Below are 12,387 nucleotides of genomic sequence, written 5' to 3'. Positions count from 1 at the left end.
ATATATATGTATATATATACATATATATCTTATATAAGGCGATAAACGGTGATTTTATGGGCAGTCAACACGGCTTGTGTGTTTAGTTGCATATGGGACCTCGAGGCAAACAAGAAGACGACGGACTTCGAGGCGCACGCGGGCGACGTAGTGAGCATCAGCCTGTCCCCCGACGGCAACACTTACGTCACCGGCTCGGTCGACAAAACCTGCAAACTGTGGGATTTGCGGGAGGAGAAAGCCAAGCAGACGTTCTTCGGTCACGAGGCCGACGTAAACTCCGTCTGCGTGAGTGTTGCTTGGCGGCGCGATCTCCGCGATACTTCACAGGATTTTCGTTATGTTTTTTTTTTTTTTTAATGAGGACGCTGCAATAATGTCGTGTTCGTCGCTTTTGTTTCTCCCAGTACCATCCCTCCGGGCAGGCTTTCGTAACGGCGTCCGAGGACAAAACCGCGAGGCTGTGGGACCTCAGATCCGATCAGCAGTTGACGACCTTCAAGCCACCGAACTCGAAACCCGGGTTCACGTCCTGCGGCCTGTCTCTGAGCGGCAGATTCATATTTTGCGGCAGCGACGACAACTCCATTCACATATGGGACACGTTGAAGAATCAACACAACGGTGAGTTTATCGTTCCGTCGCCGGGCGAGTAGACTGTTATTACCGAGAGACGATTATGCCAGTAAAAAGGCCTTTTTCTTCTTCCTGTGTCCTCAAGGTGTCTTATCCGGTCATGAGAACAGAGTGACGTCGCTCTGCGTCTCTGGTAACGGGATGGCAGTGGCCAGCTGCTCCTGGGATCAGAACGTCCGAATTTGGGTGTGAATACGTATAATTACATTTAAGATAGCTGTCCGAAGTAATCGATGAGAAAACACTGGGCGGAATATATTACCACGAAATATGTTGATGTTAAAAATCGATTCTTCTTGCACGAAACTTGCCTTTAGTCCACAATCACAGCGCAATCGGTGCCTTACTCTGTATCAAAATATTCTTTGCGTTCGCAATCTGCATCCATTATAAACTAAAAAAAATATATTTAAAAAATACAAAAAATTTTCTGTTTTGGATTATATCCTGCAAATGAGAACGAAACAATTGCAAAATAGCCAATTAAGACGGGTTGTACATAATCTACAGCAATAAACTTACCAACTCTTCAAGCCACAACGTGGAAACATTTATTAACTCGCGAAAACGGATTTTTGGTGTTGGCAATAGGAATTGCACTTGCGTCGTTTATTTCTACAACATAGACATGTTATACGGTTCCTTCCTATCGAATATGCTGCAGAAGAGTGCGTTAAAAAAATCGTATCGTGTCTTGAGATTTACTTACTAAATGCGATAGAATAGAGATTTGGTATATCGATTAGGCGTGAAGCGCGAGCGTCAAAAATACTGTGTTCTCTTCGCACAGACGGCAAGTAATCATTCGCCGCGATAATACCGTACATTTCAAATACATACTATTTGTTCTCGTGAGCATTAACTTAGGCCAGTCTAGCAACGTACATATGTGACACGTGTGTGTGTGATAAAACAATTTAAAACTTACGCTAATTAAAAGTCTTTTATATAGTGCGTCACGAAATTGTCATGCTTAACCAGCGCATCTACAACGAATTCTTTCCTAAGATTGATTCTATATATATATATATAGAAATTAAAGCCATTACTTAATCATCCATATCGTACACGTTAAGCGTTAAACGTTAAAAGATAACTAAAACCTCGATTAATCTCTCTAGTACATAAATCTTTTGGTAAAGTCCCATTTTTAATGACTAACTTTAAACGCACACGAGGGAACTTGTGCCGAACTTGAACCGTTTGAACGCAAATGTACAGCGCGACTTCGACGGAATTGAAATATATTCGATCTCGAGAGTCTCTTACCACAATTCGTGTGTGTTCAACGAACAGCGCGTCGTTATGTACAAATCGGTCGCGGGTCCGATGCGGAATAAGACGTGAACGACGGTTCAATAACGCGAGTTCACGTGAAACAACACTTTCCGTGGAGACGGGCACTCTTCGGATTTAAAATCCGTCCAGATGTACGAGCAGAGCGACGATCACCGTGGCCCCGGCTTCCTTGGTGGCCCACTTGCTGGACTCGCAGTGCAAATCGGTGCTGTCCTTGTCGCCAGGGCTGATCGTATACGAGCCGGGTCTCACCAGCAATTGGAACGCGGTCGACGCGTTCAGTTTCTTATTCGACTGCATGTCGATATATCTACGAAGTTGAAAATTATAATTGTAGTACGTGGTAAAATAATAGCGTAGAATAGCGCGTCCGGAAGAGGAGATACTCACGGATACTTTCTCGTGAACTCATCGGACGCTGCGTACTTGATGCTAGGCGAAAACGACACCTGGGGATTTTGATCCTCGCTCTTCGTGCCCGCCGTCAAGTTACTCACGTCCAGCTGCTCTTTGGTCATTAGCTCACCTCTATCTAGGATCAATCTAAAACGTACAACGTAACATTAAGAAGAAAAATAGACTGAGAAGAAATCTATTCTAATTGAAGAGCTCGATGCAAAAACCAGTCAGCTCCGTTTATCTTTTTTTGCGCCAAAGTGGATCTAACGTACTAAGCATAAGTGTTTCTTTAGTATAAGAAATGGACAGTTTCGACAGCTCCGGGCAAAGTGATTCTTACATATTTTAACGGTATTCGTAAAATATCTCACATAATATACTTGGCGACACAGATTTTTTTTGGGGGGGGGGGGGATTCTTATGCTTAATTAGAGTAGCATAAAAAATATTAAATTGCTTGACAATTTAATTCGTTACAGTAGATTCTGGCCTCATGTAAGAACTGTTTCAAAATCGACAATAAATGCGGCGCGCGGCTTGATATTGTAATAATAAAAATTATTACATACCAACATTCGTATTGGCTCGCATAGGCACTATTCAGTTACAGATTTTTTTTTGTTAATACTGTAGCAGTTTTGAAAAATAATGCTAATCGGTTTTTGCATCGAGCCTTTCAATTCTTTCAAGACGACGATTAATCGCGCGTTACCTTATCGCGTCCAGGCGTATACCGTAGAACGCAACGTGCCACTTGTCCGTCGTGCTCTGCGGGATCTGGTTGGCATTGATGCTCTGCTTCAGTGGGAATCTGGCCCAGCCGACCGGTATCGCGAATTCCGCGGGCGGCTCGCCCTTCTTGCAGATCGCGTTGTCGCCGTCCACCTTGTAGCAGACGCTGCAGTAGCACAGTATCTCATCGGCGGAGAAGAACTCGTCCGGCAGAACGAGCGACTTCTTCAGTTGCACGCACGCCCTGAGGTAGTCGCATTTCCTGGACGACGCGACGACGGTGGACCCAAGTGGAGTGGACGGTAACGACGAGGCAAACGGCACTGAGGACGCGTTGTACGGCACGTCCCGCTGATGATTGACCGTCGTGTTCTGGCTCGGAGGAGGAGGAGGAGGTATGTTCCCGTTGAAGGAGTTGTCGCGAACGTTGTCCCGGCTCGCGTAGGACCGCGACTCGTGGAAGCCGGGGCAGGTGTTGTTGGGAAGATCCGACAAATTGTTCTGCTGCGCGCTGCTTACGATATTGACTTGACTATTGGACGCTATGCTTTCGTTAATCGCGTTGTTGGCGTTCGCGGCGGTGATCGCCGCGTTCAAGCTGGTCATGTTGCTCGCGCTGGCGACCATGCCCTTCTGTATATTAATGTTGGTCGCGTTGTTCAGCTCCACGTTTGTACACGGGGCGCGGTTCTCCGCGTCGAGATTCGACTCGCTCGAATTGTTCTCGGGCTGCTTGCTCGGCGGCGCGACGTTGTCCAGGTTGTACGCGCGGTTCCTGGACACGCTTCGCGTGTCGTTGCTGAGCTCCGAGCCCGAGTCCGAGTTGTTGCTGTCGATACTCGACGTCGCTTTGATGCCCACGACTACGCTATTGTTCGCCACGTTCGCGCTATTGTTGCTACCGAAGGACGAGTACTCGGCCTCGAAGCTGTTGCCGTCCCTGGCGTTCGAACTGCACTGACTCGGCACACTCGGCGAGGTCGAGGACGGCGAGAGATCCGACGAGGTGGCCGCCATCGCGTTCTCCTTCTCGTGACACTCGAGATCGGCCTTCTCGCGCGAATTCTCCACATCCTCCGTTTCCACGCTCGCGCACTCGACAGGAGCCGCGAGCGCGTTGTCGATCGCGACGTTCGAGTAGGAGGTCTCCTCGATCACCCCCGCGATGGACACTTGTTCGCACTGCCCGTACAAGTCGAACACGGCAAAGACGTACGACGGAAGTTCGGTCGCGGCCACTCCCTGGTCCACGTTGTTGATGAACAAGTGCAGCCGATTGTCCTCATCGATCAGCAAGCCCACGATGGAGTTGCACTGAAGGCTCTCCAGGCCGGCGCCGTACTTCGTCTTCACTCTCACGCCGTTCATGAATATCCAATCGCTGCAGATGATCCACGAGTGCCTCTTGAAGCCGAGTGCCGTTAACGGGAAGCTCGTCTGCTTCTCTGGCGATATGCAAGAAACGCCGCAGAGGATACTCGACACCCAGCGCTCGTTCAGCTTCTCTATTCTAACTTGGAACTGCTTGCCCTTTATCAGCGGACGACTGGACATGACCACGCCCTGATTGTAGCTGGCCACCCGCTTGGCGACCGTCTTCGTTTCGAGCTGAACGTTCCTGCCGTGATTCTCGTGAAACTCGTAGCTCCAATCCCCGTCGCCGGCGGTCAAACCGCTGACGGCGGCCTGCGTCGGCGTGAGCGTCGTTTCGTTGATCAGCTTCCCCTCGGACACGTCGATGGACGTATCCATTCCCGCGTCGTTTCGCGGCATCGGATCCAGCAGCAGTTCCAGCGAGTCCTGCAGCCTCAAACTGGCGTTCGGCGATATCGCGGGATTCTGCTGTCTGCTGCTGGTGATGTTCACGGCCACGGTGCTGCCGAAGAGCTCGATCACCGCGTACACCATCTCCGGCACGTCGGACGCCGCCACGCCCATGTCCTCGCCGTTCACGTAGAACTTCAGGTTGCCCTCGTGCGTGCGCTTCACGCCGATCTTGTCGCCCACCCGCAGCCAGTCCAGGCTCGTGCAGTAGTTCGAGGCGAGCGCGAAACCCATGTGTCTCACCTCGTTACCCGTCAGGTACCAGGCGTCGCTGGGAATGGACGTCATCCCGGGCACGAGGTTCATCGACGTCAGCCAGTTGCCCGTCTCGTTACTCAGGACACCTATCCTCAGGCAACCGCTCCACTCGCGCGCCACTTCCTGAATCGCGATCTCGAACAGCTCGTTGTTCTCCAGCGCCGCCTCGCTCAACAATACGGCGTTGTTGTACTCCCTGCATCTGGTCGCCACCGTTCGGTCGCTGTTCAATTGAATGTTCAATCCGACCGACTCGTGGAACTTGTGCAGAATCTCGGTTTGCACCTGAGGCTGAATCACCGAGGTCGGCTGTTGACTAATACTGTTCTCCGACGCCAAGTATTGCTGCGTCAGAGGATCCCTGCGCTCAGGCAGCACAATCGTCACCTGGGACACATTATTCGAAATTAATACATTGAAACACAATTGTTATCGTATCGGGCGGGAAATGTGTATAACTCTGTACCTGTGCGCATTGACCGTACAAGTCGATCACTGGGTAAACGTTCGACGGTAAACCAGTACAGGCGGGACCCTGGTCCACTCCATCCAGAAAATAATGTAAGGAGGAATCGGAGCACCGCATCATTCCGATCCGATTGCCCTCCGTCAGCTTATCCAAGTCGCAGCTGTAGTTGTTACGCAACGTCACGCCGTCGCGCATCACCGTCGACCCGGAGAGCATCCACGTGTCGTGATCGATGTCCGTCATCGTAGACGGAAACTCCAACTCGTCAGGCCTTATCACAGTGACTCCTGTAAGCAGATTTTGCCCTCGGAAGTGTATAGAAAACCTCCATTACGCTCGATAGGTGTGCATGACGTTGCGATAAGTAAAACGGCAATTACCTGCTTCTATAGCACCGGACCATCTGGCGACCATTTTGTCTATCGTCACCTCGAACATCTCGTTGTCGCGCAGCGCGCGATTCGCAATCACAATAGCTTCGTTGAATTCACCCAGCGCTCGCGGCCTGGACGCCGTTAAACCGTTGTTCGTAATCCGCGCGTTCTTACCGTGCACGTGATGAAACCTTAGATCGCTGTCAATAGATTCACACAATCATCCACGTGCGCGGGTGGCGGCCACTAATGGAACCACTAAATGTGTCAAATTGTTAGAGGAATCGTACCTATACAACGTCGTATTACTAAAACTCGAATTGTTCGTGGTCGGACTGTAAAAGTCCACGTTGTCGACTATGGTGGCCTGAGCGGCCTGCCCGTAAAGATCGATCACCCCGTAGACCCTCTCGGGCACGTTCATCGCGGCCACGCCCTGATCGGCGCCGTTCACGTAGAAGTGCAGCGTCGCGTTGTCCTTCCTCATCACGCCCACGCGATCGCCGATCTGCAGGCGGTCCAGATTCTGACCGTACTGGTCGATCATGGTTGTACCGTTGTGCATCACCCCGTTGCCCGTCATCATCCACGTGCCGGACCTGCAATCGATACCAGCCGCCTTCGAGCAATAACGTAAGCGGACGAACTTACCGCGCGCGCACGGTGGCGATAAAGCCGCGTGAAAACTAGGGCTGGTGATTTGCTTCGAAGGCTTCGACATTCGAACTTCGAAGCTTCGAAATTTCGAAAAATATATTTGTGCAAATAATAAATTTATTCATAAAATTTGCAAATATTGTAAATAAAAAGAATATATATATACGAAATCATTCCTAAAAAATTTGGAAGTATTATAACTTGAAATATTACAAATTAATAATTAAACTTGATACATATGTAAATAAAGAAAGATAATGATCAATAAAACAATCCAATTAAGAAAATTTAATTTTTTCAAAGTTAACGTCGAAGCTTCGAATACTCGAAGTGAATAAAAAGTAACAGCCCTAGTGAAAACCGCTCGTAGCTGACGCGCGTGACCTTCGTCTTACCTGACATTCGTCATGGTAAACGGGAACTCCAGTTCCGTTGGGGAATGCGTGGTGACTCCTATCTCGATGGAACCGGCCCATTTAGTGACAATTTTGTCCAGTCTGACTTCGAACAACTCGTTCGGCTTCAACGGCCTCGAGGTCAATACCACACCGTTGTTAAAATCGTCTATGGCGCTGCGAAAGAAAATTTATATCTTTCGGTAAGAGAATAGGTGCATTTTAAAAAATAAGAAAATCAATACTATGTATATAACTTCAAATAAAACATAAATGTATGAAAACTTGCCACTTCAAGCTTGCACCGTTGTAAGGGCGTTAAAAAATAATGATTTTCGTTATAAAATATATTAAATGATTAAACGAGATACAAATATAAATGGTACATTATAGTTACGCATGTTATAATCAGTGTATATTTTGTATACATTAAAATTGTTATTTATTACAATTATAATAATAATAAATAACAAACTTAATATAAATTATACCATTTATACTTGTATCTCGTTTAATCATATATTTTATAACGAAAATCATTATTATTTTTTAACGCTATTTTTTGACGACGCAGGCTTGAAGTGGCAAGTTTTCATTTATATTTGAAAAAATATAGTGAGTGTTTACTTAGGTCTGTGCGCTGTACGCCCGTTGTTGATTACGTCGGCGTGGGTACCGCAACAGGGATGAAACATCAGTCTATCGGGAAGCTCTTCTTCTCCGACTTCTACAAAATTCATATATCGCACCAACGTAGCAGCAGTTTTTATTTCTGCAAACTTGTCGGAGAATCTGTGTATGCGTTACCTTCGCTGTCTAGACCTTGTAGCTGCAATGTGTTTCTCCTAGTGACTAGATTCTGCTCTTCCCTCTCGTCGCGATCAACAATGGTTACTTTCACGGTCATTCCGTAGAGGTCTATTACGCCCCACACACCCGCTGGTACTTTAGCGGCGATGCCTTGATCCAGACCATTTATCAAATAGTGCAGATCTCCGTTAGTCTGCCTAATCATTCCCACGCGATCGCCTTCCTAAGAAACGACGTGAAAGAATAACGATTTGAAGAAGAAAGTAAGTTTAAATATAGATCCAGCTTAAATAGATTACTCTGGCCTTATATTCGTACCCTCAATTCGTCCAAGTTGAATTCACCGTATTCCCGTTGCGTGCCCTTGCCATTCGTTAGAATACCACAGCCAGACATCATCGTTGTACCTGAACGCATATTGGTCATCGTTGCCGGAAACTCCAGTGCCGTAGGGCTATGAGTAGTGACACCAACTTCTATACTCCCCGACCACTTGTACACTAATCTGTCTATTCGTATCTGCAGCATAGAAATTTACGGAAAAAATTAGATAGCAAATGAATAATTTGTTATAGAAATTCACAACAGCAAGAGCCAGATGGTCCACATAAATATTCTTTTGATTAAGCATCTCTGAATGCTTACCTCAAACAATTCGTTATCTCGCAGCGGTCTGTGAGTCATGACGACGCCATTGTTAAACTCGTCGAGCGGCCTCCGTCTCTCGGCGGTTCTGGCGTTATTCGAGAGCTTCACCAGCGTGCCGACCCTCTCGTGAAACTTCAGCCGGTCCTCCCTTATCGCCGCGGGAGTCGGATTCTTCGGTAGATTAACGTTTACATTAACACTTAGATTAACATTTAAGTTAGCGACTAGATTGGTTGTTGAGGAACTGGAGGTCTCCCCCGCGGCGTAGTCATTGTTGATCTCGACCTCGTCCTTCGGCACGTTGCACAGAGCGGCGAGTCTGGGGTGAGAGACGCAGCTGATCTGCACGCAATCGCCGTACATGTCCACGACGGCGAAAATACGCTCCGGTATGTTGCTGACGGCGACGCCTTGCGAGACACCGTTGATGAAGAACATCAGCTCGTGCTGCAATCGCAGACGTAAGATTTGTCATTGGATTTCTATGCGAGGCAACGCAGATGAATACGCAGAGAGCAGTAAATTGTGAATTACATTGGACGTCCGCATGACTCCCAAACTGTCGCCCTCCTCCAGATCATTGAGATCCGTCCCGTACACCTCCACGATGCGATCTCCATCGTGAACTATGCCGGAGCCGGTCATAATCCACGATCCGTGACGGAGGTTTATGGCACAGGATGGTATCTCCAGGGTCTCGGGATCGCACTCCGTCACGCCGATCTCTATGCTGCCGCTCCATGATATAATCTGCGCAATACCATTTTTCCAGAGTTAAACGCGAATGGAACTTTCGAGAGCACTCCAGCAAGTGAGACACGGGAGGTCATTCCGCCTGTTGGCCGACATTCGGCGAAGAACAAGAATAGAATGACTTCTGTGCCAATAATGTGTCTCCTGTGCTGGAAAGCTCCCTTTAAACACACAATTGTCCCAACGTTATTCCTGTAACCCACGCCTGTCGGCATCTGCGGAGGAAATAAAAAAAAAACTTGACAAACGCTGGCCCACTCCGAGATAAATAACACGAAATATTTATCTAAACGCGCAAACGACGCGTATGTGTGTGCGATTTGCATATTACATTCCACATTTTGACGTCTCTCGTGCGGGCCGAGTTTTGGCCGTGGAATATCCACAGGGACTGGGGGAAAACGGGCCGCGGGCGCCCGCCGTGTCCCGTGCGGGAGACCCGCGTGTTTCATACCTTCTTTTCGATGACGACTTCGAACCGCTCGTCCACCTGGAGCGGCTCGGCGCTGAACACCAGGCCGTAATTGTACTCGGAGAGGTTGCGCTTGGCGTTGCGGTTGTTATTGCTGAGGGTGACACGGTGGCCGCATCGCCGGTGGAACATGTCGAACGCGGGTCACCGACGCGTGTGTGTTGTTGTTGTGTGTCGCGCGGCGCGTCGTGCCTGCTGGGCCCGTGCCCGTCCGTGCCGTGCGTGCCGTAGCGATGCAGTGCGATCGGTCGGTCGGTCGGTCGGACGGTCGGTCGGTCGACACACCAGGCGCGCCACGCTGCGCCCGCGCCGCGCCGCCGCGTCGCATCGCCGACCCTTCGTCCTCCGCCGCCGCGCGTTGCTGGGGATCGTTCTCCGTGGGGTTTTTTGTATTTTTGCAGGTGCAGAAAAAGAAGTGGAAATAGAGAAAGAGATTTTGCCCCTTCCTGGGCACTTCCTGCACCTAGATTGAAATAAACAACAATGGGAATGCTGGTTGTCCTTTTAAAATTTCAGCTTTCGCTTGGTTCAGACTTTTATATATTACCTGCCTCCGAAAAAAAGACTATACTTTTATGACGTTCTACATACGGAAAATTTAATATAAATTTTGTTGGTAATATCGATACTTTTCCGTTGTTGAATTTAGCGCGAAATGTTTGAGAAAAACATGCCTTTCACAGTTTAATTATTTGGATGCAGCAAGACGATTTGGTGGGCACATTTTTGCCATTAAAGCACCATCTAGAAGTTTATTGGAAAAACATTGTATCGTAAAGCAGTCGGTAGCTTCGATAGATGATAACTGTTAAATCGATAAATTCGATGTCGCATGCATCAATATAATTTAAATACCCGAAAGACACACTATTTTAAGCAAATATCAACAATGTAATTATTAATAAATAATAAAAACCCCCAAAAATCAAAGAAAACATTGAAACTTTTATATAGGATGTATAAAAAATTTTAAAAATTCTTGAGCTAATTTATGTCAGAAAAACATATATATGTATATTATCTTAAATTTATGACCGGTATTCATAATCCGATGTTAATTTCTTAAATCTAGTACGTCTTAGATAACTTCGAGATTCCATTCAACCAAATAAGTAAATCAAGATTACAATTTAAGATGATCTTAAATATATATAAGGTCGGGCTTATATTTTTTGACATATATGTTATGACAAATATGTATATGATTTATGATGTTTTTAGGATGTTTAAAATTATTTTAAGATGTTACTTTAAGACGTACATTTCTTAGCATTTTGAAAAATTTTCTAGTTTATATTAAAAAATCTGAGAAATTTCTAAAATTTTCTGAAAATTAAATTACAAAATTATACAAAAATTTTAAAAATGTGAAATTTGTATAAACATTCTAGAATAAATTATAAGAAGCATTTTAAGAAATAATTTCCTTCAAGGATATATATGCTCCAAAACGTCTTATCAAAGATTTAATATACACAGACATCTTTAGAAATTTTTGAGGTAAAAAAATCATTTTAGCGCCACGAGTCTAAAGATACTAAACTAGTATGTAAAATATCATCATGCTTCCCTGAATATACAGACAAAAAGAACTTTTTTTTTACTTATTTCTTTTTATAAATCTGATAACGATAAAATTTATATAATATTTAATATATATCTTCTATAATAATAATAATGAATTTACGTTATAATATCATATATATAATTAAAGTACTTATATTTGAAGGGGCATACTAATTTTGAAGATTGCCTGAGATATCGCGAGAAAGAAAAGAAATATAATTGTAATTCTTATTAATTAATAAAAATTACTTAAATAAAAGCAACTATTTTAATTTCCGGCGAATTCAAAAGATCAGTATTCTAAATCGAAATTTATCATATTTGTCTGTTTTTCCTAGATCTCTACGAGATAAGCCAACACAATATCTTCTATCAAAGAAAAATAGATACACAGTTCTATAGACATTAATATTATATATAGACATACATGTGATAATTTTCGAGGAAAAGTAGTTATAGATAAGAAAAAGTAAAGTCGAAGAATGCGATGTAGAAATATATATATTTAATCCGTATCGTACCATAAAATTTAAGAGAAAAGGGCATAAGAAATGATTTCATATCTATGGAAGTTTACTTCGTAAATCGATCACAGTCGCGAGTATTTTTAAACTTCTTAAATTAGTACACAGTGTACTCATAATTTGTTGACTGTAGCACTTCTGTGCCTTTTATCTTTACAGTTTATCTACTCTTCCTCGGCTTCTTAGCACGTCAGCATATCGGTTCTAATCGACAATGAGACCGTGTCATTTCGCGATAATAGATTGTTTCTAAAGAGAAATGATTGTTTCTAAAGAGTCCTCTGCACAGATCAAAGTCTATTCATTAATCTGTTGCCGATTACCTCTCTGCTCCCCCCCCTTTCTCTTTACGTTAACGAATGTTCAGTATGTTAATTAGATCAGTTCCGACAAACAGGATATCAATCATTCGTTCCGCAATGAAGACTGCCGTAAAAAAATTTGTCTCTTATTGTTATCACCGTCATCATCTATATTAAAAACAACTTAATTACAAAAAAAACCAGCTTTATGATATAGTAAATAGACGTACGCGCAATAGAAGAAAGTATATATAGTTCTTTAAAAAGAA

General features: G+C 45.1%; 2 protein-coding genes across 2 annotated transcripts in view; one reads left to right on the top strand and one right to left on the bottom strand.

Annotated features, from left to right (window-relative positions):
* The window catches only part of LOC105458051 (guanine nucleotide-binding protein subunit beta-2), a 2,252-nt gene extending 1,190 nt beyond the window's left edge, over window positions 1–1,062 (top strand). The window contains exons 4-6 of the mRNA XM_011703090.1: window positions 87–288; window positions 408–624; window positions 722–1,062. Coding sequence (XP_011701392.1) covers window positions 87–288; window positions 408–624; window positions 722–828 — 526 coding nt within the window. The 3' untranslated portion in view covers window positions 829–1,062. The remainder of the gene's footprint in view (window positions 1–86; window positions 289–407; window positions 625–721) is intronic.
* Window positions 1,063–1,164: 102 nt separating this feature from the next.
* LOC105458050 (neuralized-like protein 4) lies at window positions 1,165–9,960 on the bottom strand. Its single transcript, XM_011703089.1, has 13 exons — window positions 9,709–9,960; window positions 9,036–9,251; window positions 8,499–8,948; window positions 8,172–8,372; window positions 7,851–8,076; window positions 7,671–7,770; window positions 7,044–7,220; window positions 6,282–6,590; window positions 5,998–6,191; window positions 5,615–5,904; window positions 3,047–5,535; window positions 2,326–2,478; window positions 1,165–2,245 (listed from the first exon to the last, which is right to left on the bottom strand). The coding sequence occupies exons 1-13, from the start codon at window positions 9,856–9,858 to the stop codon at window positions 2,050–2,052; spliced, it is 5,151 nt and encodes a 1,716-aa protein (XP_011701391.1). The 5' UTR covers window positions 9,859–9,960; the 3' UTR covers window positions 1,165–2,049.
* Between the last annotated feature and the right edge of the window lie 2,427 nt (window positions 9,961–12,387).

This window comes from Wasmannia auropunctata, unplaced genomic scaffold, assembly GCF_000956235.1.
Source record: "Wasmannia auropunctata unplaced genomic scaffold, wasmannia.A_1.0 LD334722.1, whole genome shotgun sequence".
In the NCBI taxonomy this organism is placed as follows: domain Eukaryota; kingdom Metazoa; phylum Arthropoda; class Insecta; order Hymenoptera; family Formicidae; genus Wasmannia; species Wasmannia auropunctata.
The sequence above is the reverse complement of the archived record's forward strand: the minus strand, read 5'-3'. Positions and strand labels throughout refer to the sequence as shown.

What these genes read in the sequence shown, in the direction of transcription:
- LOC105458050 (XM_011703089.1), bottom strand. Translation starts at nt 9,858, where the DNA reads ATGTTCCACCGGCGATGCGGCCACCGTGTCACCCTCAGCAATAACAAC. An exon ending in TCAACTTGGACGAATTGAGG is followed by an intron (nt 8,077 to 8,171) that starts GTACGAATATAA and finishes GTCGTTTCTTAG; the next exon opens with GAAGGCGATCGCGTGGGAAT. An exon ending in GAGTTCACGAGAAAGTATCC is followed by an intron (nt 2,246 to 2,325) that starts GTGAGTATCTCC and finishes TCAACTTCGTAG; the next exon opens with ATATATCGACATGCAGTCGA.